Genomic DNA, 27,754 nt, shown 5'->3' with positions numbered 1-27,754 from the left:
TTGAGGGAGTGACGAAGATGATCGATGAGGGTAGGGCAGTGGATGTTGTCTACATGGACTTCAGTAAGGCCTTTGACAATGTCCCTCATGGCAGACTGATACAGAAGCTAAAGTCACACGTCGTCAGAGGTGAGCTTGCAAGATGGATAAAAAAACTGGCTCGGTCATCGAAGACAGAGGGTAGTAGTTGGAAGGCTGCGTTTCTGAATGGAGGGATGTGACTAGTGGCATTCCTCAGGAATCACTGTTGGGACCTTAGCTATTTGTAATATACTTTTCCCAGATGACATGTGAGATTCAAACCCATGTCCCCAGAGGAATAGCCTGAGCCTCTGGATTACCAGTGCAATGACATTACCAGTATCCCACTGCCTTCCTGGTTTCCCCTTTACAAACCAAGCTGATATCTGCAGGCACGTTGTGATTCTCTGAGTGCTCTACAACAACCTCCTGAACAACGTATTCCGGTATTTCTCTGCTGATAGATGTTCGGCTAACCGGCCTGTGATTTCCTGCTTTCTTTGTCCCTCCTTTGGTGAGCAGAGGATTACAATCATTATTTTACAGAATCTAAGTAATTTTGGAAAATGAAAACCAATGCAACTAAAATCTCAAAAATACTTATTTTAAGACTCTACATTGAAGACTGTAAGGATTTAGCAACTTGTCAGCATTTAGCTCAAATAACCTTCTCAGTAGCCTTTTCTTGATGAATGTAATCTTCTATGCTCCTCCCTACCTTTCACCTCTTAACTTACAATTATTTCTGTGTAGGATGTACAGTGAAGGCAGACAGAAATCCACCTGCCAGTTTCTTGCTTCGTACAACTTTCTCTCTAAAAGACCAACACTCACTTTATGAAAGCTTTTTTTTCTGGTTATTACTGGTGCTTCATTTGAGTCAACCTAGGAATTGTCCAGAATGATCTATGTAAAGCGTTGGATGTGTATTTGGTAAGGAAAGGACTGAGATGACAGGCAGTTGGGACTTATTTACCTTTGGAAGTAGAAATAAACTTTGAACAGCCTTTAGTTTAGAGGTAAACTATATTCAATACCATACATAAGTGTATTCTGCTATACATATTTGAAAAAGAGCTGATGTAATGGTATTTGTCTTTTTAAAACATGATATTTAGACAGAGAGAACAAAATTATAGGATAGGGAGCATGCTACTGAAAAAAAAGGTTTGGCATTGTTGAATAAAGAAAAATCACTTTGAAATTGCACCTTTATTTACAAGCAATATTGTGTAGGTAACATTTGGAAATCAGGCAGTGTTAAAATAGTAGCTGGTCCCACACTTGGTAACATATATTAGAGCTACAAAAGTTCGACCCAGTCTCAAAGTACTTCGTGCTCTCTCATTATCACGTTATTTCAGAAGTTCACTTGTCTCTAGAAAAGGCAATCTTTTCAAAATTATTATTTATTAAAAGATTTTTATTGCATTTTTAGCCAGGCTTTTCATACTTGCTAAAAAGTTTAAGTAATTCTTGAGCACATCAGGTTAAATCAATGAGTTACGACTCCGAAAACGAAACAAAAATACTCGTCTCAAAATGTACCGTGGTTTATGCAGCAATAATTATTTACCATTCCTAACTTAAGTCCCGCCCCATCTCAAAAGAACTTCCCCATCACGAACAATGTCTTCACCAGGACTAGTGTAATAGTTAATGTAATGTCTCTAATGTAAGTCACAACTGTGTAATAATGGTTCTGCAAACGAAAGAAGCCTAGGCTCCTCCGTCAAAACTGCACAGGGCGGTACACAATCTCAGGGAGTCAAGGCCAGTTTCACAACCACGTGGATTGCGGAAGTTATTGTGATTCAGCCAGAGGGAAAGGTTGAACCTGAAAAACAGCCAGATAATAACAAAAGCAGAGACAATAATGAATCGTATCAAGGATTTGACTGCTGAGAAACAGGCGTGGCTTTTGAATGCTGTGAAATCACGGAAGCTCACGCTTGGCCAGGGCAACGACGAAATGAATAAAACTCTCATCAGGATGGACGGGTCGATTGGAAACTGCAGCTCCATGCACCAGGTGAGAGCCCAAATGCGGTACCGTTCCGGACAGAAAGACTCCCATCTGTGGAACAGAACTCATGTCTTCTTCATGACAAGTTGCATTTGGTTAGCGTTTGTAAAATAAGAACTAGGTCTGGGTTTACTTTAATGATCCTGATCCCCGATCTGCCAATTGTTTATCTCCAGTTCACTTGGTAACTTGATACTTCATCCAGAAGTTATTTAGTCCGCCTCCTTGGTGCAATTGAAGGACGTGGCGTTTTGGAACATAAATTGCAACAATATTTGTCGAAAGGCACACACTAGTTGTGAATTTTCGTGTTGTTTATTACAGTGCCTGTGAAATGTTGAACCTGTCATATATCAAATTAAGCTAAGTTTGTAGGGTGGTTGTTTTGAGGGATAAACTTTTATTTTTCAGAGTGTGGGGAAACTCCCATGCAAAAGGAGAAGACGTGGATTTGGCCTGCCGGTGGTTTCCTATACATCCCGATTTTGACTTGACATTTACCAGATCAAAACACACCTTTCATCATAAGGCTGACCACATCCACAAAAAAAATCGACTCCAACGTTCTCCTCCTTACCAACCCTACTGCTGTCATCTGTATCCTCTCTCCACCTCAGTTTTGCTATTCATTCTGGTCTTTCCCAGTTAGATTGAACTTCACCTTAAATAATCGAGCCCTTTACACATACCTCTGTTGTTGCCACCTTCTTACAATGACATGCTCAACCTCTGCACCTAGGCTATATTTGATCATTATTACAGAGTTTATCAATCTGTGGAGGTGAGGAGGAGTTTCTACCCCCAGAGGGTGGTGTGTCTTTGTCTTCTCAGAGCTGTGAATGCTTTGTCATTTTATATGGATTACTAGCCTTTCAAGATATCAAGGGACGTACGGATAATGGAGGAAATTAGCATTGAGATAGAAGATCGGCTGTAGTTGAATGACAGAGCAAGCTCAGTGGGCCAAGTGGCCTATTCCTGTTCCTGTGTGAAATAACTTCATAGAGACTGTTATGCCATCACCAAATCACCCTTTATTTACATGTGGAGAGTCCTAACACTGATCCAGCTCCCTCAGAGGTAGCTGTCAGAGTGAACAGAACCTCTGACACTCCTGTTTATATCTGTCAGCCAGGGATCCCTGATTGGACCAAATTAACAGTCCTAATGAGCAAACTCATATTCTATGGTTCTCATGTAACTGACCTCATTACAATCAATACACTGTGATCCTTACTTTCTTGTATGCCGAAATCCAACAGAGTTCCAGCATCTGTTCTATCTAAAATTTAACTATACGTGTAGTATATAAACTGCACTTTTCACATCCAATACTTCAAAGTGATTTCATAGCCTGTCAAATGTATTTCAGAAGGAACATATACTTACTGGGGAATGAGCCACCTTGATAAATCAATTTATTCTTCACCTCCTCTGCAGCAGTGACTTCCATCTTTATTCTCTGTCTACTTCGCATGCTACAGGTTCTGGTTTTATGAAAGTTGACATTGAGCTCCTGACTTCTTCCTTCAGCACTCTGCTATCTAGGGGATCATGAAGGGTGGCAGTTGTGTATCCAGACAAAGTGATGACATCATCTGGATATTCAGTGTGTTTTTCTCCCCAGTTCTTCTTTCTTACACGTTTTCTGCCCGAAAGTGCTAACATCTGCTTGGATATAGCTCAAGATTGCAGGAAAATTTGACATTGCATTGGTTTCCCACGACACCACTCTTACATAGCACAATAGCTTTTCCATTTTTGAACCTCTGGAAATGCAATAATTTTTTTATTTTACGATGTACCAATAAGAATGTGCTGATAGTTGAGAAAATAGATTAAAAAAAAACAGATTTGGAGATAGCTCCATCCAAATTTGGTGTAAAATCAATGGCTGGAAATGTATTTTTAAGAAAATGTAATTGAATGGGATATGAGTGTCATATGAGTGGCAAAGCCAGCATTTGGTACACATCCCTAATTGTCCTCGTGAAAGTTGGTACTGAGCAGTTCAAGGGACTGAATGGGACAACACCCTTACATCAGGAGTTATTTGCTAAGTAATGCCTAGAGATCGCTGATTATTGATCACTTTAACTGGATGGAAATTACAATTTAACTGATGTGTAATTTCGTTTTGAGAAATGTGCTGTCGTAGTTAGACTATCTGATAAAAATCCTGAAAGCCTTGACATTTGTGCTTTCATGCTATGACAAGTGACTATCCCAACATGAATCAACCAAGTGAATAAGTGTAATGGAACATAAAAATATATGTCAAGCAGATTTGTTTAAAAAATATTTCCCAGCATTGCAACTTAAATTATGTGGAAGAGATACAATAAGTTCTAAGGATATGTTGTTTTTATTTAAAGCCAATATTCTTGTTTTGCAATTTGTAGTCGGTTTATCTTTTCACACATTGTAGTGCAAACTTTAGTATTTTAACAATTCAGTTATGATATCTCCAAAGTTTCAAATTAGTGGGAGTTGTTGTTGAGTAAGTGTCTTGCTCATGCTGTCAACAGTTGCTTAGGTTCTGAGTTTTGAAGTGCATGAGAGAGAGCATATGATGTCAATGTTCATAAAAGATGTCAGAATTGGGAAAAGGCAGACTTTGCTCGTCTTTGGCCTATTAACAAGAAGAGGTCATTAGACACATTCCTATTCATTCATAAGTTACTGAAAGCTAAAATGTAGGTGCAGCAAGCAGTTAGAAAAAAACAAATGGTTCGTTGGCTTTTATCGCAAGAACATTTGAGTATAGGAGTAAAGATGTCTCATGTCAGTAGCTTTGGGTGAGACTGCATCTAGAGTATTGATACAGTTTTGTTCCACTTAGCAAAGGAAGGATATACTTAGCATCAAGGGTGGGCTGCAGACATTCACCAAACTGATTGCTGGGATGGCAGAATTGTTCTGAGAGGAGATATTGAAGACAGTAGGCCTGATTTTTCTATAGTTTGGAATAAAGACAGGAGATCTTATTGAAAATTCTTTCAGAGCTAGATACGATAAATGCCGAAGGATGTTTCCACTGGCTGAGGGGGCCTATGAATCATAGAGTAGTGACCCTTTGGAATTCTTTACCCCCAGAGGGTAAAGCTCAGATTCAAAGCTCAGAAATCAATAGATTTCTGGACACTAATGGGCTAAAATTGACCTGAAATTCGCTTATAGTCAATTTTGCTCAGTTTCATGGAAATTTCCTCTTTTTAAACTAACAAGAGATTTCTCACACTATTCACAGAAACCTACTTCATTACCTGTATGGTGACCCAGCTTGTCCTATCTTTCCACTTGGGGAAGTACGAGGCACAGTTGGGATCTCCCATGATTCCCAGTGCTGGCACCATTTTACAAGCCCAGCTGTGCACAAACTAAAATGTTACTTGCCAGGAGTTGTCCTTCTCCACGCACGTAGTGGAAGAGGAATAAAAATACAGTTGTTTCTTTGGGCACAAAAGTGGCACGGTTGGCCCTTCATTGCAAATACAAGTGCACAGTGATAAGTGCATTACTATTTAGAAGTTTAGCTACACAACTTACCCATCCTTGATGTCATCCCATCTTAATATCCAAAATGGAGGCCTGAGTAAGTGGCAAGCTGAAATCAGCAGATACCCGCTCTGACTTTTATTGCCACTGTCTAGTTTCTATACAGTGGGTGGGAGAATGGGAAATTCAATATAAATGAGGGGAGATTGAGTAATAATGGCATGCAAATGGATGCAAAGATGTCTTTCATTGCTCATTAGTGAGATTCCCATCTCGTTATTCAGAACTTGTATGGAGTATTGGACTTTTCTTTAACTCCATATGGAGAATCCAATTTCTGCCAATCTCATGCTATTTTCCCAACTGACATGCCAATGCTCATATGGTTCAGGTGCTGGGAAGATTTTGGTCCAATATCATCAAGGGATATGGGAAAGTGAAGGAAAATGGCTTCGAGTCATTTGAGCCATGATCTAGAATAGTCGAGCACGCTCCAGAAGTTGAATGGTCTAATCCTAATTTCCTATGATCGTCTAAGTCGTAGAGACATACAGCATGGAAACAGATCCTTCGGTTGAACTTGTCTGTGCCCACCAGACATCCCAATCTGACCTCATCCCATTTGCCAGCGTCTGGCCCATATCTCTCTAAACCCTTCCTATTTATATACCCATTCAGATGCCTCTTAAATGTTGTAATTGTACCAGCCTCCACCACTTCCTCTAGCAGCTCATTCCATACACGCACCACCCTGTGCATGAAAAAGTTGCCCCTCAGGTTCTTTTTAAATCTTTCCCCTCTCATCTTAAACCTATGCCTTCTAGTTTTGGACTCCCCCACCCTAGGAAAAAGATCTTGAGTATTCACATTATCCATGATCCTCATGATTTTATAAACTCCTATATGGTCACCCCTCAGTCTGCAACACTCCAAAGGAAAAAGACCCAGCCTATTCAGCCTCTTCCTATAACTCAAACTGTCCAGTCCTGGCAACATGCTTGTAAATCTTTTCTTCATCCTCTCAAGTTTAACAACGTCCTTCCCATAGAAGAGCAACCAGAATTGTTTGCAGTATTCCAAAGTATTCTTATGTAGTATTCTTAAGTGTCTATTCCTGACATATGCCTTCTTCTTTTTCTTGACCAGACCCTCATTTTGTCTAGTCATCCATTATTCCCTACACCAATCAGCCTTGCCCTTCACACTAACAGGAACATACTGTCTCTGAACTCTGTTTATCTCATTTTTAAACGCCTCCACTTCGAAATCATCCCATTACCTGTGAATGGCCTCCCCCAATCAACTTTTGAAAGTTCTTGCCTAATACTACCAAAACTGGCCTTATTCCAATTTAGAACTTCAATTTTTTTTTGTCTGTTCTATCCTTTTCCACAAGTATTTTAAAATTAACAGGAGTTATGATCACTGGCCCCAAAATGTTCCCCCACTGACACCTCAGTCACTTGCCCTGCCTTATCTACCAAGAGAAAGTTGAGTATTGCTCCTTCTGTAGTAGGTTCATCCACATACTGAATAGGAAGATTTTCTTGTAAACACTTAACAAATTTCTCCTATCCAAGCACTTAACATTATGACAGTCCCAGTCTATTTTTGGAAAGTTAAAATCCTCTACCGTTACAACCCTATTATTCTTACAGATATATCAAATCTCCTTACATACTTTCTTCTTAAATTCCTGCTGACTACTGGGGAGGCCTATGGTACAATCCCAATAAGATGATCATCCACTTCTTGTTTCTCAGTTTCACCCATATAACTTCACTGAATGATGTCCCAGGAATATCCTCCCTAAGTACAGCTGTAATATCACCCCTAACCAAAAATGCCACACGCCGTGCCCACATTCCTCCCTTTCTATCCTTCCTATAGCATCTATATCCTGGAACATTAAGCTGCCAGTTCTGTCTATCCCAGAGCCACGTTTCTGTAATTGCTATGATATCCCAGTCCCATGTTCTCAACCATGCTCTACATTCATCTGCCTTGCCCACTTGTATTGAAGTAAATGCAGTTTATCAGTCTTGCCTCATTCTCTGCCTTGCTCTTGTCTGCTTTAACTGCTTGGTTTGCTCCCCTTATTTACTGTACCAGCCTCAGCCTTTTCTGTTTATTCACTATTGCTTTGGTCTCCACCCCGTATTGCTAGTTTAAAGCCTCCTGAGTGGCACAAGCAAATCTCCCTGCAAGGATATTGAAAATGAGATCTTCAAACGCTTTAAATGGTTTGGGATGGAAAGTTGTTTTAAAAAGTTGTGTGTTACTAAGCTTGTGAATTTCTTCAGGAAATTATTACCTTGGTAGATGTAGATAGTGCATTTATTATCATTTATATCTGGATTTTTCAATATATGTTTAATAAGGTGACCAATTGCGAGAGAAAGTTGAAACTTGAGCATTTGATGGGCACATTGTGTGGTGGATGAAGTGTTGGTTGCATCATGGGAGGCTGCTTGCTATTATTGGTGACATTGGTTTTTTTGTGGAGACAAATTTCTTCTGGAGTTGACCTTACGTCAGTGTGACAAAAATGACACCATACTTTGCCCATTGGTTTAGGTATCTGGAAAAGACAACATTTGCCTGTGAATAACCAAGGAGAAGACAGGTCATGTTGTCTCCTATATAATAATTATTTTATAATATTTCATATATTTCATATACCTACCCCAGTTGTCCATAAATATAACACAAAGCTGTTGGTTGCACTAATCTCCTGGCAACCATGGTACCAGCCCAAACTTAGAAAATTAATCAGCATATCCACTTCTAAGATGGGGCTTCTTGTCAAAAGCACTAAAATATTTATGTCATAACAGTTTGGGTTAATGCTTTGTGCTCAGCGATTACCTGATGGAACACAATTCGTAATGAGTAAGCTTTAGAAGGAAGTCATCTTCCATGTGCTGTGTCAAAAAATTAAAATGAGTTGTAAATTCATACACAATGAATGCATGTATTTTCTCACCATTAAGTGGCAGAGGCAATAGTTTCTGTTGCATTTTTGTAGTATGTTAATTAGTGAATCCTGTGCAGATAGTTGTACTAATCGATACATCACCACCAGGGAATGGAGCATTTTCTTTTTCCTCTCGACATCTAAGGACTAGTATTCCCAGTAATGCATTTACAGAAATTTGGCTTATTTAATGATTTTCTAATCATTAAATAGATCAGCTACTGACCTTTTCAACTAATTCTCTGACCGATAGACCTGTCAATGAAAGCCCACATACTGGGAACAGAACATTTCAAACATTACCCTGCTGTTGCAGAAGATTGTATGTGTGATAGGCACTTGTCCTGCAAGCTAAAATCAATGATGCACACTAAGCTACGCTCCATTGAATTGTAAGCCAGAGGAAGGTACATTATTTTTCCCTCTGTCAATCATTCCAAAGAGTTAGACAGAGAGTGAACTAGTCCAATGTTATGTAGATAAGCATGTCAACTATTTCATGCCCAGCAAAACTTATAAAATATTAGTGAGTTAAATAACCAGCTCATATTTTTGTGTTGAAGCTGTAATATTGTTCAAAACCGTAGACAAATTCCCTAACCTAGTATTTGAATTTGCTGATAGATTAGTATTTGCCTCAGTCAATCTTAACCAATACTGAAAAGTGAACAGTTTTCTGTGGACACACCATTTAAATGTTTGCAAACATTTCAGATAGCGTGATGATACTGATGTCTTCCTTGTGATTGACAGTGTGAGACATGCATTCACCACTCTTTGTGTCATTGTGTGCGTCATTAGATTCTGGTTTGTCGGTCACTTCATGTATGCATCTCTGGCAGGATATCAGTTGTAATTGAAAGTATTCATTTGTACATGGTTTAGATCACTGCACAGCTCTTTATAGCTGCATTAATCTATGCTCTTGTGCACTGTCTACTGCTACATACCTTTCAAAATTGGATTGAAAGCTGGCCGCACCTTCCATATGTCTTACTATATTTGGATGCTCCAGTGATTGTATCCTGTGAGGATCACTTTATGCTTATGTATATCCTTCAGTAGTTCTTCACGCTGTAAGACTTAAGTTTGTCTAGCAAATATTTCTGGAAAGCTTCCGGGGGTGTATGTGATTGCCAAATCAACAATTCTTCTTGCTTGGTCTCAAATAATGGGTTTGTTTTTCTACATCTGTGTACCAAGTAGTCTATGAATTCTGTAGGCTTCTGTCTAGATGATATGAGTTGCAGGCAATTAATGTGAAAATTTAATCTGATTCTGAATTGGTCTTCTAATATGGCCTATATCTTTTGGAGATCTTTAGTTCATCAGTTGTAAAATTTGACTTGTTAAGCGAACCTTTGTTCTTAATTGCTAAGCAAATCTTAATGGCATGCTTTTTTACATTGGACACACCAATTTCTAGAAACTAAAGCACTAAACGCTGTTTAAAGATTTTAAATTATATTAGGAGGTTTGCTGCGTCCCAATTTAAAGATTCTGTCAGTGTGTTTTTTTTAATCTTCATTTGCTTACTATTAATTCAGCAAATATTCTGATCCCTTGCATTTCCTAAGTGAGTTGAACCGGCCTCTTGATAGTATTTTGTTTACTTACTAGCAAATTGTGCTTTGATTTACACTTTAACACTGTAATGAAAAGGATATCAAAGGTTGTCTCACGCATCTTAGCACATTTTAAGACTGTTGACCAGGTGTTTCATCTTGGTTAACTTTTTAGCTGACTGTTCAAGCATGATAGGTGTCACCAACATGATGTTTTGGTTGGAGCACTACTGCTGTTCGCGGTGTTCTGTTAATGATAATGATTGGTCATTCTTCAAGGATTTAAAAAACAGCATGGCTTTGTATTTTTAAACAATAAAACACATTTTATGTTATGAACCACATTACAATGACTAATTGTTTCTAGATTTGCAGTTTGCAAACAAACCTGCAACAGACCAACTGCCAAGCAGAGTTGGACAGTTTTGTCTGTGCAGTATATGGAATCCTTAAAGGTGTAAACCCCTTAAAGGCAAGGTACTCATACAGCTGTTAGTAGGATCCAAATTCCTACTCTCTTGATGCAGGGAAATACCACTACCTGCAGTTCCCTTGCAACTCATTCAACATCATGAGGTGGAGTCGTATTATCGTCCTTCATTGTTGTTGTAGTAAAATCCTGGTACTCCTTCTTGACAGCACTGCAGGTGTATGTAGAACAGGTTGACAGCAGCAGGTCAAAAAGGCAGCTCACCTTCACTCACTCTTGGAGATTAAAGTTTCATCCTCTCAAGGGCAATTAGAGATTAAAGTTCCAGCGTTGCCCAAATTTCCTGAATGAATTTAAAATGTAAGCAAAGTCATCATGTATGTTTGTACATTATTTTGAAAACTAGTAGTTTTCCTTATGTTATTTTGGGAAGGGAATTCACTCCCTCTCCCAAACTGATTTGCACGTGGTTCCAGTTTTGTGCCACATGGTTGCTCAACGTCCTTAAAGTGGCTTAGTAAACTATACAGATCTAAACAACTACCACAAATTTCAGTCAGAGAAATGAATTCAGATGGATTTATTCACAACATGTCAATATTGTTAGCAGGACAGTATTAAGGCAATCTTGTTCAGTTACCTCTCCAAAGTATCTCTAATTTCTATTTAGCGGCCACCATATACATCAGAAGATCTGTCTACCACCTTAGGTAACTAACATCCTTTATCGCAATATTGTGCCTTTCAGTCAACGTCTGAGGCATGCGATCAGCCATTTTCAGTATATTCTTTCCAGTTGACAGAATAGGTCAATCAAAGATAGTACTGTGAACTGGAATCATTCCATGAGCTCTTAACATCAAGTCTGGACCATATGAAATCCAAAGGTTTTAGATCAGACAAGGTGAAAGAAACCACCTGATTGACTCCCTTTATGCTAAACTGACAAAGCAGCCCTTCTTCATATTAATCATCTTGAGACTGAGGGAAGCAAGGTGATAGAATTATCTCTGAGTGAAGCCTTTAGTATCCTCCATTGAGGCTTCTACTGCAATGTAATTAGGTGTAATAGTCATTCCCATGAATTTTGCAGTGAGGTTCTAGTTTAATGAAAGGGTGAAGTGGATGCATGACTGATCATTCCTTCTGTGAAGGCATGGTGGCTCAGTGGTTAGCAGAGCTGCCTCACAGTGCTAGGGACCTGGGTTCAGTTCCAGCCTCAGGCAACTATCTATATGGAATTTGCACATTCTCCCTGTGTCTGTGTGGGTTTCCTCCAGATGCTCCAGTTTCCTCCCACAGTCTAGAGATGTGCAGGGTAAGTGGATTTGCCATGGTAAATGCAGGGTTACAGGGTAGAGGGGGTGGGTCAGGGAGTCAGTGCAGACTTAATGGGTTGAATGGCCTGCTTCCACACTATAGGGATTGTATGAATAGACTATCATTCATGTTGGTGGTGATGGTGATCACTTGACTCATCTCCGTGTTGCAGCTGGCACCAAAGAGCTCTTTGGAAGCTAGCCAGCTGTAAGTGGTGACTACAAAGTTCAGGAAGAAGAAAGAAACCAGACTTTTCAAAAACGTCAGCCCATTAAATTCAATGACTAATTAATGCTGCACACTGCAGTTCAGTCTCCTGTGTACAGTAAATTCAGCATATATCAACAGCAGGGACAGCTGGATACTGATGTAAACATCCATTTTATGTTGAGTACAGCATGATATCAAGAACACATTATTATACTGCCTGCCACTGTCCTATGGCATGCTGAAATGCTGATCAACTATTACTGTTTTGAATTAGATAGTATTCTGTGAATAGTCTATATTTGAAACAAAAATAAAAGTTGCTGGAAAAGCTCAGCAGGTCTGGCAGCATTTGTACAAGAGAAATCAGTGTTGATGTTTTGGGGTCTAGTGACCCTTCCACAGAACTGATGGTAACTGGGAAGATATCAGTTTATATGCAGAAGGTAGGGTGGGGGGAGGGGGTAAGGAGTAGACGATAGGTGGGGATAGAGTCCAAAGGGAGAGAAGAACAGTTGGACAGACACAGGAATGGATAACAATCTGGCTAGGAGGGTGAAAAGCTGTTAATGGAGACTTTTATTTGCTTACAATAGGTAGTCTGTAATGGCAGACTATGTGATAACAAGGCCTGGTGTGTGGAGTAGGGGGTTGGGACATGAGAGAATTCAGGCCCTAAAATTATTGAACTCGATATTGAGTCCAGAGGGCTGCAGGGTCCCCAAGTGGAAAATGAGGTGTTGTTCTTCCAGCCTGCGCTGAATTTCACTGGAGCACTGCAGCAAGCCAGAGACAGAGATGTAGGCCGGGAACAGGGTGGTGTGTTAAAGTGGCAGACGACTGGAAGCTCAGGATCTTTTTATGGATAGAACGTGGGTGTTCTGCAAAGCGGTCACCCAGTCCATGCTTCGTTTCCCCAATGTAGAGGGCATTGTGAGCAGCGAATGCAGTAGACTAGATTGTGCAAAGTGCAGATGAAGTGCTGCTTCACCTGGAAGGTATGGTTAGGTCCTTGGATACTGAGGATGAAGGAGGTAAGTAGGCAGATGTTAAACCTTTGGCAGTTGCAGGGGAAGCTGCTGTGAGCCAATGAGGGTGTGTTGGGAGTGAAGGAAGAATGGACCAGGAAGGAATGGTCCCTGTGGAAGGCAGTCAAGGGAGGGGAGGGGAATATGTGTTGGGTGGTTGCATCTCACTGGAGGAAATACCAGCTGATGATCTTCTGGATGTGGATGCTGGTGGGATGGTAGGTAAGGACAGGGGGAACCCTATCGCTGTTGCGGGAGTGAAGAGAGGGGGTGAGGACAGCAGAGCGGGAGATGGGTCAAATCTGGGTGAGAACCCTGTCAACAACAGTCTATATTTGTTGGCCAAAATCTCCTTAGGCCTATCTTCTCCCTGACCTTCCATTCCTCACCTGAATGGGCTGCTCTGAGCTCCTGACTATTGTAATTCATTCTGTGATTGATGGTGTAAAACATTGTACATAGAAATTCTCAATTTGGAGCAAATTCATACAGATATTGTGTGGTGATGTGTATCCTGTTAAGAGGGGGAGCACTTTGATGTAGCAATTGAAGGATTAAAAAATGAATAAGGTGAGTGGAGAAACCTCATACAGTATTCTGTGCTGGGAGAACCTATCAGAGTCAGTTCATGGATGGATAGATTTGAAGGAGACATTGGTTAGAAAGGATTATGTTGTACATTATTAATTTCAGCGGAAAGTTATTCAATCTGCTTAAGCACTAGAGAGAGAGAGAGAGAGACTACAGGAAGAGGTCGCACACAAAATTAATCATGGCACAGAAAATGAAAGTATGGAATGATACTGCCTGGCATTATGTAAGTAAAAATTCCTGTCAACCTCAGGAAGGAGAAATACAAGAAGCCTAAGAAAGTAGAAAATTGGATATTTGCAAACGGCCACATTACCCTGTAGAATTACCGATTGGTGATTTATGTATTTTGAAGCTGAGAGATGTATCTTTTCATTGGAACAAGATCTGATTCAGCCATGATTAGAGTGCTCTATAAAGGCATTTAGATGAATGATGTGTGGTCAACAAACCGTAACCAACTGGGATGACTGAGGTCAAAAACTTTAAACAGAGATTTTGCTGTAACGAGGCATCTTGGGATGAGAATTTTAATGTGAGCCATGAAAGCTCTCCTTAATATTTATTTTCAAGGAGAGAAAGTTTGATTGGCAGACATTAAAAGAGTGTTGTTGCTGTTAATTTGTAGTCTCAATTTGCAATGGTAAGTTTCAAGAGCAATAGATGTGTAGCTCCATTAGCTGCATAGATAGACTTAGGGCAAACTACCAGTTTTTTTAAAGCTGTTGCTGGAATGGTACAAATTGACCAACAAGTTGTGATTTTCAATTTAATGAGGTTCTCTTCCTCGCTACAGTATGTTCACTGATTTCAGAGTTGAGAACAGTACATATTATTCAGACATGGAAAATCTTAACCACTATTTCCTCAACTAAGTTTTATTTAGTTGCTTTCTTGTTTGAAGCATTAAATATTAGATAAGTGAGTGATTGCATTGTCTAACAGCCATTGATAACAAGAAGAGAGTGAGGAATACTTGGAAGGAGTGCTTTCAGTGGGGAAGCGAGGGGGCAAGAGACAATAACACAACAATCGGGGCAAATAAAGAGAGTGAGGAAACTGGAATAAATATTTTAGTATTTTGGGAAAGTTAGAGACATTATTAGAGTGCTGTTGTGAAGAAGAAGGAGTAACGTTGGAGATGGAGAATGGTAGAATAGTGCTTTATTGCCATGTGTCTTGTATTTATAGATGATAAAGAATTGGGAAAGGACAGTAAGAAAAGTGGCTCTTCATGGGACTGCAGAGAAGATATGCAGTTTGCAGCAGTACTTGGGGAGAGATGGGGGAAGGACTTAGAAGTGGTAGCTCAGGAAATTGGATGTGACTAGTTTGTTACTCCAGAGGTGTTAATGACATCCATGAGCAGGTTAATTAGAAATAAAAATGGTTAAAATTAAGCATTTTCATGTAACAGGCAAAATTTGTGAATGTCGTGAAGGCCTCCAACATCACCTTTGTAGTATCTGACCAGTATGGAGGTTGGAGAATTTAGGGATTGTGACAAGTTGTAAATATCCTACTTACAACATTAAATGAAATGACCATCCAGTTAGCAGAACCCATTCCTGGTTATCGAATTGGACGTTTTCCTAAGGACAGAAAATATGTATTTTTTTCTCCCAATCACTTTATATCTTAAAACAATAATAACCTGTAAAACAATTGATTTCAAAAATTGACAATTAGAACAGTTTTCAAAGAAGAGCAAAAGTTCTCTTCCACTTTAAATTTAAAAAAAGTAGGCAGTAATAACTGTACGGCACAGGAATTAAAAATAATGTGTCGAAACAGAAATTGCTGGAGAAACTCAGCAGTCCTGGCAGCATCTGTGGAGAGAAATCAGTTAAGTTTTTGGGCCACTGGACCTGAAACATTAACTCTGATTTCTGTCCACAGATGTTACCAGACCTGCTGAGCTTTTCCAGCAATTCTTGTTTTTGTTTGATCACTTCTCGCCTCAGTGTTAATTTGTAACTGTGCTTTCCCATTTCATCAATCTGTCTACACGCAAGAAAATGGCATATTTCCCTCCAATTTAAAAACAAAAACTATTCACCACTACTTCCTTTGTTTTCTCTTCACAGATGTTGCCAGACCTGCTGAGTTTCTCCAGCAATTTCTGTTTTTGTGTGGTTCAGATCTCCAGTATCCACAGTTCTTTGTTTATACAAAACAAATGTACTTATGTGCTTCATCAACTCAGCATTTCTGTTACCTTTAAGTTGCTGGACAGAAGTTCCTAGCCTGGGAGTATGTGATTTCAGGGTTTGTGATCCTGTAAAATATAATAAATAGCGTGTGAAAAACTTGGATTTTGATGAAAAGAGAGACAGAGTTTACTGAAGCTTTTTGTCAGTTACTCACAGGACAAGTGTAAAATTGCCAAATCTCAAATGACCAGAACATTTTATACCTCAGTATAAAAGTGTGCTCCTTGGTTGGCCAGCTGAAATTAGCCAAGGGATTGCCATGAAGAAAACAATGCTGACCTCTTAGCTTCTCAAGCTCCTTGGCAATTCATAAAAGGCACAAGCCTAGAACATATTACTTTTATTTGCACAGGACAGGTCCCAACATATGAATGTATGTCACTTTTGCTAACAGTAATTGAGCCTTGTTGCAATCTTGATTGTCTTAAATTGGTTGTCTTTTGGTTGACATTTATGGGAATGAAGATATGAGAAAAGATGGCAGGATAAGACCAGTTGGTACAGCAAGTCTGAGTTACATTTATAATGCCTAGAATATTGTGACTAAACATTTCATATCAAACACCCCCAACCCTCTACCCCACCCTCTGTGATATCAAGAGCCATGGATTTGTCTTGAAGAGGCAGAAAAACTGAAAATAAGGTACATGAGTTAATAAGTTAAGAAATAATTCTGGGAAATTCCTTCTTACTCTCCTCTTGCTCAGAAATTGACATGGATCATCTGTTAATTCATTTATCTTTGACATGATTCAATTGCTGCTCTCATGGTAACCAGTGTAGCCCTCTTTTGACAGTGTGTAGAGTCAGTACACACAATACCAGGCAGCCATTTATTTCACTAGCTCTTTGTGTCTGTTGACTGAGTCTCGGTTGCCAACCTATTCCAAAGCTAATTGAGTTTATTTGCTGATCTGTGGGCAAGAGTTTTTTGCTTTTCTCGTTTTTTTACTTGTATCGGTGTTAAACAACTCATTAGTATATTCATGTCAAATCCCTATGTGTGCATTTTTGAGTTAATTACATCGCAAATTTTTTTTCAAAATGTGGGGCGTTTCAATTCCTCTTTTTAAAATGGGCTTCCTGAGAACCACTTCTGCAATCTGTGAATAATTCTTTGAATTAGGATACCTGAGGTTAGTTCATTACTGTATTTGGGCCAAAGATTTGCCATGGTGGGCTAAGCCCAACACCGTCACAAGTTCTGCTATCACTGAGCTTGATTGGGTAGTCCCCTATCAATCACATTTGGTGACTGCAAAGTTACCAATGATTGTGTTGATATTACATGATTGAATGATGTCCCACCACCTTTTAAAACCACATATCCCAGATCTCAACAATTAATTATGGGAAAGTAATATTTTCCTCTCCTTTCTGGTACTTTTACCAATTATCTTAAATTCGTATCTAATGTTTATTGACCCTCTTGCCAGAGGAAATAGTTTCTCCCTATTGACTCTATCAATCCCTCACAATTTTAAACAGTTCCATCGATCTACCCAAAACCTTTTCTTCTCATAGGAGAAGAACCTCGCCTTCTCTTCTGTTTCCACAGAGATGAAAATCATCCTTCCTTTTACCATTCTAGCAAATCCCCTTTGCAAAATCTCTGAGACTTTTCTGAATTGTGATGCCCAAAATTAGACACAGTAATCCAGCTGAGGCCTAATCAGTGCCTTTTAATGGTTCAGTATAACTTCCTTGTGTTTGTATTTTATACCTCTATTTATATAGCTAAATATCTAATTTACTTTTGTGGTAGTCTTATCATTCTGTCTTGCCAACTTCAGATGAACCAAAAGTTAATTGACTGTTTGCTAGAAAGGGGAAGCAACTGGGTAAATTTCTCCAATTATTATATTTAAAGACTTTAGTAAAACTAGGAATGATCCACAGGGTATTGAATATTTTAAACATTTTTATTTGGTATATTACTGATGCTGAACTTTATTAGTTGGTTCTGTTTTAAGCTGTCTCCCAAAGATGTGCAGGTTAGGTGGATTGGCCATGCTAAATTGCCTGTAGTGTTCAGGGATGTGTAGGTTAGGTGGGTTATAGGAGATTGGGTCTGGGTGGGATGCCCTGTGAGTCGGTGTGGACTTGTTGGGCTATATGGCCTGTTTCCACACTGTAGGGATTCTATGATTCTATGATTCTTTAATTCACGGTAAAATGGAGTAATTTGAAGAGGGTAGAGTGTCACTCTGAAACAACCTGGCCAATGACAGGTCAATGTGATCTCATATGAAATCTAACCCATGCGACTTTCTCATTAAAGAGATAGAGGCTGCAGTCAAGACTTAATGAAAGTTAAATACAAGTTTTAGCACCTTGATACGAAGGAGAAGGCAGCTGGCTCTGCTGCATGCAGTCTTTTAGAGTTAGATAGATTTGATTGCATTATGAAGTTAATGGGAAATACCACCTCTGTAGTTAAATATAATAGTTCCCTATTAAGTAATGTTTAGTTGGTTTTAGTTTGTTGAAGTAAAAGTCTTAAATTTGAAATTTTCAAGTACAATTCCTTCATATCTGTTCCTGGGAAATTGTTATCTCTTTTTAAAAGTTGCCTATCTCTCTTGGAAGATTCTAACAGATGGGTGCAATGACTTGTACTGTAATTGTAACAGTTTAATTAGTTATCCCATCTTTCATGTTTGCTTGCTGCGCTAACATTTTCAATATTCTTGTTATTCATTCTAGCTTAGCAATGATGAACAGCTCAGGCTACTCAACGCAGTGAAAAACCGAGAGCTCACCATTGATCAGGCCTGGCAAGTTGCTAAAGGTGGCAAATTGACATTTCAAGAACCAGGAAAACCAGATAAAGTATGATAGCAATAGTCATCTTTTGCTACTCATTGAAAACGTATTGGATTTGAAGATGACTCAATAATCTTTGTTTAGTTAAAATGTGGTTATGAATTTAGACAGAAAATTTAATTGGACTGCAGAAGTGACCTTACATTTTATAATGAGCTTATTAAATAACCTAATGGTAGAACACAGCAACATTTACCTGCAAGTGAAATGTTGTAACAAAGTATTTGCAATGGCTCTGCCAAGAAATATATAGTTAACTTAATGCTGTCATCACAAGAGCGAACCCTTGTGGGACTAAAACATTGTAGGTAGTGTATATTCTCAAATTTTTAATGTTATTTTTTGGCACAGTACCTTTTTATAACAGTACTACACACTATTAGTTGATCTGTTTTTGGGAAGATAAAATATTTTTGATTGTGTTTTTAATGAAGATTACATTGCCTGAGGAGGTGATGGCCTCGTGCTATTATCATTGGACTGTTAATCCAGAGACACAAATAACATTCAGGGGACCCAGGTTCACATCCAGCCATGGCAGATGGTAGGATTTGAATTCAATAAATATCTGGAATTAAGAATCCAATGATGACCGTGAATCCATTGTCGATTTGTCAGAAAAATCCATCTGGCTCACTTAATGCCCTTTAGGGAAGGAAACTGCCATCCTTACCTGGTCTGGACTACATGTGACTCCATGCCTGCAGCAATGTGGTTGACCTCTGGGCAATTAGAGATGGGCAATAAATGCTGCCTAGCCAGCAACACCTACATCCCGTGAATGAATAAAGAAAAAAAAGAAAATTTTTAGCCTTCTGTTGTGCAGCAAATGAATCCTGTTATATTAAGTTTTCAAAGTTTTTTCAAGATGCTACTTAGGTTCCTGTTTGGATACTTTTGGATGGAAAGAGAGTAAACATTGAAGAGTTCTAATTTGTAGTAGAGAAAGTACCACCTCTGTTAGTTCATGAAAAGAAACGCTCTTGCCCATTATATTCACTAAAATTCCAGTCGCAGGTCTCCATATGACTTAACAATCCTGTAAGTGCTGGACTTGGTAGGAAAGCAAAGACCTTCATGGCGTCTTTTGAAAGCCTTTGTTTATGAGCTTTTCAAATCTGTGACAAATTTTAAAGTACCAAAAGGGCTGATATAATCTGTTTATATCTCAAACAAGTCAGTGAATCCTCTAAATCTATTCTGAGCTTTAATGTTCATGTTACAATAAAAACTGCACATTGGTTTGCGACCAATCTTTACATAAAACTCTTAATATAAGCTCAAATGGTGGATTATTGCACTGAAAATCTAAAAAGCGCTTCTTGATTTCACAATGCATAACACAGTTTCGTTTACCTTTAAAAGTGATGATGTTCATCTTTATCATGCAGTAAAACTGTATTTCTTGCTATATTGTGCTTTACCCAGCAACATATTGCAACTGCCACTTGTCAGAGAATCTGATATGACATCAACATTATCAAAGAACTGACGCATTCTGTTTCATGCCTTAGTGATATGCATAAAGGAAAGTGGTCTCGTAAAAGAACAAATGAAAATGTAATGAGTGAAAACAATTCCCTGTAAATTCTGCGTAAGTCATTTCACATGATGAAGATAGCAATGTTGGATCTTGTAAATCTTAAAAGATTGATTTTATCATCTTTGCATCTGGGGAATCCTCTGAGGCAAAGCAAACAAAAATACAAACTGCAGGAAAGAAGACCTAGCATACTGACGAGGGATCTCCAAGGAATGCTTGGGGTTTATTGAATGGTATAATTCCAAGATGGCACATCCACAGTGATGAGACAGTACAGCTGTTAACACCTGACTCATTTCCTTCCCTTGACACCAGTTGGGATTTGGAAACTTAGTCCCATGAACAAATAAAAAATCGAAGATGATTGTAGCCTGTGCAATAAGGTACTCCTTTGTCTATGCAATTCATAACCATATTTATTTTCAGTTTGTTTTGTTTTGTGCTTAGATACCTGAAAATACACAATACAACTTTTCTGTCTACAAATATAATCGATACAGGAGGCAGAAGAGAGTGTTGATGGTAAGTTGAATAACTTTCTCAGTAATTAAATATCTCAGGCCACAGCTGAAGATGCTTAAGGGAGCATGATCTGTTTGCAAAACTTTTTATTTCATTATTAACCCTTTAAAATGATGCATTTTTGGATCATTTTCTCTTGCACTCATTAATGATATGACTCTCTGCTCATCTGTCCTTTCTCTCTCTCTAAACAAAACAAAAAGGTGTACATTCTGCCTCTTTGTACTTGTGTACAGAAACCTACTCGGGTATTAACATAGGGCATCTACTATGTGGCAAGACCTTTACAGCCCTCAAGCTTAGGCTGATAACTGGCAAGTAACATTAATTCCTTAGAGGTTCCAGGCAATGACCAAACAGCACGGAATCTAACCAGCTTCCATTGACATTAGTTGCATTACCATTGCTGAATGCCCATTACCAACTTCCTGTGGTTACCATTCACCAGAAATGCAACTGAATCAGCAATATAAATATTGTGGCTACAAGAACAGATCTGGAGCTGGGAATTCTGTGGCAAGTAACTCGCTTCCTAACTCCCCAAATCCTGTCCACTGTCTACAATGTACAAATCATGAGTGCAACTCCAAAGACATCAAGAAGCTTGACACCACCCAGAACATAGCAATTCCTTCAATACCAGCACACAATGGCAGCAGTGTATTCTATCAACAAGATCAACTGCAATAACTTGACAAGGCTTCTTCAACAACACCTTTCAAACGTACAACTTCTGCTCCTAGAAAAACAGAGGTAGCAGAAACATGGGAACGTCATGACCTACAAGTCCCCCTCCAAGTCATATGCCATTCTGAGTTGAAACTATACCACTGTTGCTGGGTCAAAATAATGGAAACCCCTAACTAACAGCAATGTCGGTGCACCTAGTCCACATACACTGAGGTGATTGAAGAGCTCACCATCACATCACAAGAATATTTAGGGATGGGTAACAAATGATGTCAGTGATTTTTAGATCACATAAATGCATTAAAATATAAGGTGCAGTGAATTGAAATAAAGCCAAAAGAAAAGCACGAAAGCCTACTGTTTTACTATTGCCTGCTTTATGCTATTGTACAAAGGCAGTAGCCAGAAAATTACTCTCCTTCAAGTAACCAAGATTGTTGAGATTATAATGATTTGAATGTAAGTAAAATGTCTTGTGATTTTTTTTCCATATCCTGATATCAAATAAATTTACCAAGTTCCCTACATCTTTACAGGGCTGTGCGTTTATCTTCAAACTGGGAGGAACCAATTAGAAACCTATCAACAGTGGTCAATAATTAATTGTGATAAATAGTCTAAGTCTGAACAATTAATCTAGGCAATTTACTTGTCATAAAACAAAACCTGTGGATGCTAGAAATCTGAAACAAACACAGAAATTGCTGGAGAAATTCAGCAGGTTTGGCAGCATCTGTGGAGAGAAAACAGTTAACATTTCAAATTAAGTGACCCTTCAGAACAAATTCTGTTTTTCCATGTATTTGTCATGTTTGGCAATGAGTTTCTGACAGGAAATACTTTACATTTTTTTGATATTTAAATGTTTAAAATCAAGACAAGTGAAACAGTTGAGCTGCTGGTATTCATTATCAGAACTTGAGATAAAAAGCCTTGCAACTAAAACACATGGAATTTTGGTATTGGAATAAGTAAGATCAGTTTTTCTGTAATTCATTTCCATCAAGTAATTCAGTTAAAAAATGAAAATGTATGTTAAGACAGTTTTACACATTTGATGCACAACATGAAACAAAGTAGGGATAAATAGGAAAGTATGTGATGAAGACATAAGGAATTTTCAAAGGGATATAGACTGATTTGGAAAACATCTAGCAGATGGAGTACAATGTGAGAAAATGTGAACTTGTTAATTTTGGCAGGAAGGATTTGGAAAATTCCAAGGTGCAGACAGATGTAAGTGTTCTGGTGCATGAGTCAGAAAATGTTAGTGTACAGGTAAAGCACGTAATCAAGAGGCTAATGGGATGTTAACCTCTATTTATGATATGAATTGAACTTAAAAATGAGGATGTTGTGTTTCAGGTGTACAGGGCAGTGGTGAGACCACATCTCGAATACTACGTGCAGTTTTGGTCTCTCTATTTAAGGAAAGATGTAAATGCTTTGCAGACAGTTCTGAGGAGGCCTTGATTGGTACTTGAAATGAGCAGGTTATTTTATGAGGATAGGCCAGACAGGCTGCACTTGTTTCCACTCGGCTTTAGAAGACTGAGAGGCGGTTTGATTGAAGTGGTTAAGGCTCTGAATGGTCTTGGACATGGAAAGGATATTTCCTCTTATGGGTCAGTCTAGAATTAAGGGGCACTGTTTTAAAATTGGGGTCATCCCTCAGGACAAATATGAGGAACATTTTGCTCTCAGAGGGTTGTGTGGTGGAGGTGAGGTCTTCAAATATTTTTAAGCAGAGATGGGTACGTTATTGTTAGGGAGGGGCATCAAGGGTCATAAGGAGTCGATGGACACAAAGAATTCTAAACACAGACAGATCAGCCATTCTGTTTTTATTGTAAATGTTCATATAAAAGTTTGGAGTATCATTTGTGACCTTAGGATATCCTGAAGTCCCTTAAAACAAGAGTAACATTTTAAAAGTTTAGCTATTGTTGTAGTATAGAAAACATGGTTTTCCAGTTCACACACAACATCAATTAAATAAATAACTAGATAATCTGTATGAATTAATATAAACTGGAAAAACTCAACAATTTAGGAAGCATCTGTGGAATGAGAAACAGAGTTAAAAGATGGGATCTTCTGGATCTGCCCAGAGTTCTTAGAAAGGCAGAAGAGGGAACGTAACTGGATGGGAGGCAAAAATTTCTTGATGACAGGTTAAAACATTGGTTTTCAGTTTTCAGTATCATTTCAGGTGAATCATTTGGAACCATGGGAAAGGTTTAGAGGGATATGGGCCAAATGCAGGCACAAGGGACTACTTTAGTTCAGGAAACCTGGTTGGCATGGACAATTTGGGCCGAAGGGACTGTTTTTGCACTATATGACACTATAAATACTTCTTTAAAATCTATTCATGGGATGAGGGCATCGCTGGATTGGCTACCATTTATTGTTCATCCCTAATTGCCCAGAGGGCAGTTAAGATTCAAACATATTACTGTGGGTCTGGAGTCCCTTATAGGCCAGGTGAGGATGGCAGTTCCTTCCCTAAATGACATGAGTGAACCTAATGGGTTTTTCCAACAATTGACAATGGTCATTATTAGACTCTTAATTCCAGATTTTCATTGAATTCAAATTCCAACATTTGCCATGACGGGTTTCAAACGTGGGACCCCAAAATATTACATGTGTCTCTGGAATAACAGTGGAGCAATAATATGACTAACGATCACTTCCTCTTATGAGTATACATACTCCAGCCTGCTAAAATTACATACATGGAAACAATCTTGTTGTCCAAAAGTGGAAACGTGTAAACATACATCCAAATGTACATGTGAGGTATGTACCTGGCAGTGTTGACTGCTTTGTCCAAGTTCCGTGGAATATTAACTTCTTCACCAAATTTACTCCTTCATAAACAAGTCTTTTCTTTGCCAAAACCCTTGCCTGACCGGGTTGACCACTTGACAACTCTGTTTTATGTAATCTTTTACAGTGTTAGGGGCAAGTCTGATGAGGCCAGCATGACTGCCCAAGCGAAGCAACCATGCTACCTGATGCCTACATACCTGACTGGGCAAGCAAAGGCTGAACTCAAAAGAGGACTCAACTCAAATTGCCATAATTTGTGGTTTGTGCCTTTGTACTTTGCAAGCCTTTGGGGACAGAACCTGCTGACAACCTGCCTGTCCATAAAATTTGGCATTTTACCTGCATTTGAGTGCATCGTGAGTAGAGAAGAACATAATTGTGTGGGAAGCTGGACCTGACTTTGAGTGGAAGTCCCTCCTGCTTTCATGCACATCTTCCCACTTTTCTCTTAAAAAATAAAGTTTTGCCAATCATTTTGGATAGCTGGGCTTTGATTGAGATACATAGGTACAGTTCTCTGCTATTCCATCCTGCAATATTCGTAATGTCGAGCGTTTGCAGTATTAATTAAGAATAGACTTGTGCTTTTGTAGCACTTTATCTGACAATGTGCTGCCCCAAAACACTTCACAGTTAATGAAAAATACTTGAAATGTATTCACGAAGCAATATAAGAAAATTCAGCAGCCAATTTGGACACAGCAAGCCCTCACAAACTCACAGCGATGAGATGAATATCCACATGTTCTGATTTTAGTGGTATCAGTATCAGGATGATGTTGGTCTGGGTACTGGGAGAGCTTTGCTTTTTTGGTAATCAGCATCATCCTAGAGTAATCAGAGTTACACACCAGCATGAGAAACAGCTCAATCGAATTTCATTGTGTCACCAAGGAACCATGTTTACCAATTAAAGCAGTCTCCTGCCTCTTAAAATTGATTAAAATTACAACAAGAAATGAAAAATTAAAACACAAATTACTCAGACACTATGTGGAATTTCCTGAAAACTGTTGGCCTTTGTTATTGTTGCTTATTTCATTATTGCTTATGTCAGGATCAATACCCTCAAGAAGCATTTTCCTTTTTTTAATATTCTCTAAACATTGACCATTGCTACTGTTGCAATTGACTGCAGTGATTCTTGCGTACTGATGACAGATTGATGTGTATTTCCTTTCAGATTGAATATAATTCAAGGATTTTGTGTAACATTGAGAAAGGTATTATTAAGAAACAGTTTCCATTTAAATGTATCAAATCATGTGAACATATTGAAGGACAGAAGATCAGCATTTCCTTTTTAGCACACCGTGATTATGAACTTGAAGCGACTTCTGCTGAAGATAGAGTAAAGGTAATAATCAAAGATATCTGCACACTTCAAGTGCTACTTTAGTGTACCCTTTTAAGTGTTTATCTTCTCTTGACTGTTGTAGGGAGAGACTTTGGACAATTTCCTTTGCTTGTTTTGCTCAATGGGAAAAGTGCATGTGGAAATGTCAGCTGAATCTATAGTACTTACTCGGTGCTGTTTGTAGTTTTGTTTGTTCTTCCTCCCCCGACGAGGCAGGCTCATTCTCAGGTATGACTTGACAGGTGCTTGTTGCCGTTTGACACCTTAGCCAAGTGCTGATTATTCATTTTTGAACCTGTGTGGAGTTCTTGTGGCTACTGAGGAGGTTGGTTAAGGAGAGATGCATCAAAGCTGAGCCTAATTCTATGCACACTCATCCTCCTGTCCCCTGCATTTTCTTTGGAAGTGGGAAAACTTGGCTGTCTTTTCTTACTGTTACACTGGAGTACTGAACCCAATTTTTGTAACTATACTTTCACCAATGCAGAGATCAAAGACTTCAGTACAAATAAATGTAAACTTTATTTAATTTTTAAAATGAACCATGATAATAAACCATATGGAACACTTTATTGTATATTTAGTAAATTCCTGCTTTGTTGAAAAAAATTTTGAATAGAATGAGCTGCTTTATTTTCTGTTGTTTGAATCACTATCTTGTCTTCAGCATTATCTGACATTTATGAGAATTTTCAGTTAGCCTCGTCTTTTTTTTGACAGTGCTCTGAATGCTTTTTCTGTGATGAGTTAATTTGTCTTCAATCAATTTTTATTATAGATCATTCAGCTTCTGAACCAAATCATTCAAAATAACATTTATGAGACCCATCAGATGCAGGAGAGTGGCACTTACACCCCACAGCAAGAGACTGGGGTCATAAAAGAGGGTCAATTAGAATTGCAGAAAGGAGGCCTTGCTTCAGTAAAATGGAACAGGTACAAAACATGCATTTGTCATCAATTGTTTTGTGTTAAATGAAATGGTTCCCTGATTGTTTCCAGGGAGGTTAGTCTTGTTTCATAGGTTACAGAGAAAGTAATTTTCTGTTAACTATAACGATTTATATGAACAGTTAATAATAGGAGTGGGATTGGCCTTTACTAGATGGCAGCTTAGGATCTTCAACTCCAGTTGTGCTTCTCACCTCATGGGGAGGCGATGGCCTAGGGGCATTATTGCTAGACTGTTAATCCAGAGACTCAGATAATGTTCTGGGGACCCAGGTTCAAATCCCACCATAGTAGATGGTGGAATTTGAATTCAATAAATATCTGGAATTAAGAATCTAATGGTGAACATGAATCTATTGTTAACTGTTGGGAAAAACCCATCTGGTTCACTAATGCCCTTTTAGGGAAGGAAACTGCCATCCTCACCTGTTCTGGTCTACATGTGACTCCAGACCTACAGCAATGTGGCTGCCTCTGGGCAATTAGGGATGGGCAATAAATGCTGCCTAGCCAGCGATGCACACATCCCGTTAATGAATAAAGAAAAAAAAACAAAACCCTAGAATCAGTGCACCACCAACGAACCCACCATTCAGATTCTATTAATTTTACACAGAATCTGTCACCATAATTTGTGAATGTGCTTAATTTCTGATAATTCAGCTCTCACGAGGGGAGAATTCCAAAGATTTACCATCATTTTGTATTACAAGATTCCTGTTTCCACTCTCACTCCAGGGCTTGCACACAACGCCAAGGCTGGCAAACCTCTGCAGTACTGAGGGTGTGCTGTCTGTTGAGGGTCAGTACGGTGGGTGTGCTGCACTGTTGGGGGTCAGAACTGAGGGTGTGCTGCATTGTTGAAGCGAGTCAGTACTGAGGGTGTGCTGTCTGTTGAGGGGAGTCAGTACTGAGGGTGTGCTGTCTGTTGGGGGTCAGTACTGAGGGTGTGCTACACTGTTGAAATGAGTCAGTACTGAGGGTGTGCTGCATTGTTGAGGAGAGTCAGTACTGAGGGTGTGCTGCATTGTTGAGGGAAGTCAGTACTGAGGGTGTGCTGCACTGTTGGGGGCCACTACTGAGGGTGTGCTGCACTGTTGGTGGGTCAGTACTGAGGGTGTGCTGCACTGTTGGAGAGTCAGTACTGAGGG

General features: G+C 39.0%; 1 protein-coding gene across 1 annotated transcript in view; it reads left to right on the top strand.

Annotated features, from left to right (window-relative positions):
* The first annotated feature begins 1,897 nt into the window (after window positions 1-1,897).
* Window positions 1,898-27,754, top strand: part of LOC109917175 — a 41,258-nt gene continuing 15,401 nt past the window's right edge. The window contains exons 1-5 of the mRNA XM_048608585.1: window positions 1,898-2,053; window positions 18,583-18,708; window positions 20,693-20,767; window positions 25,479-25,652; window positions 26,431-26,588. Coding sequence (XP_048464542.1) covers window positions 1,898-2,053; window positions 18,583-18,708; window positions 20,693-20,767; window positions 25,479-25,652; window positions 26,431-26,588 — 689 coding nt within the window. The remainder of the gene's footprint in view (window positions 2,054-18,582; window positions 18,709-20,692; window positions 20,768-25,478; window positions 25,653-26,430; window positions 26,589-27,754) is intronic.

Source organism: Rhincodon typus, chromosome 19, assembly GCF_021869965.1.
Source record: "Rhincodon typus isolate 14 chromosome 19, sRhiTyp1.1, whole genome shotgun sequence".
Classification (NCBI taxonomy): domain Eukaryota; kingdom Metazoa; phylum Chordata; class Chondrichthyes; order Orectolobiformes; family Rhincodontidae; genus Rhincodon; species Rhincodon typus.
The sequence above is the reverse complement of the archived record's forward strand: the minus strand, read 5'-3'. Positions and strand labels throughout refer to the sequence as shown.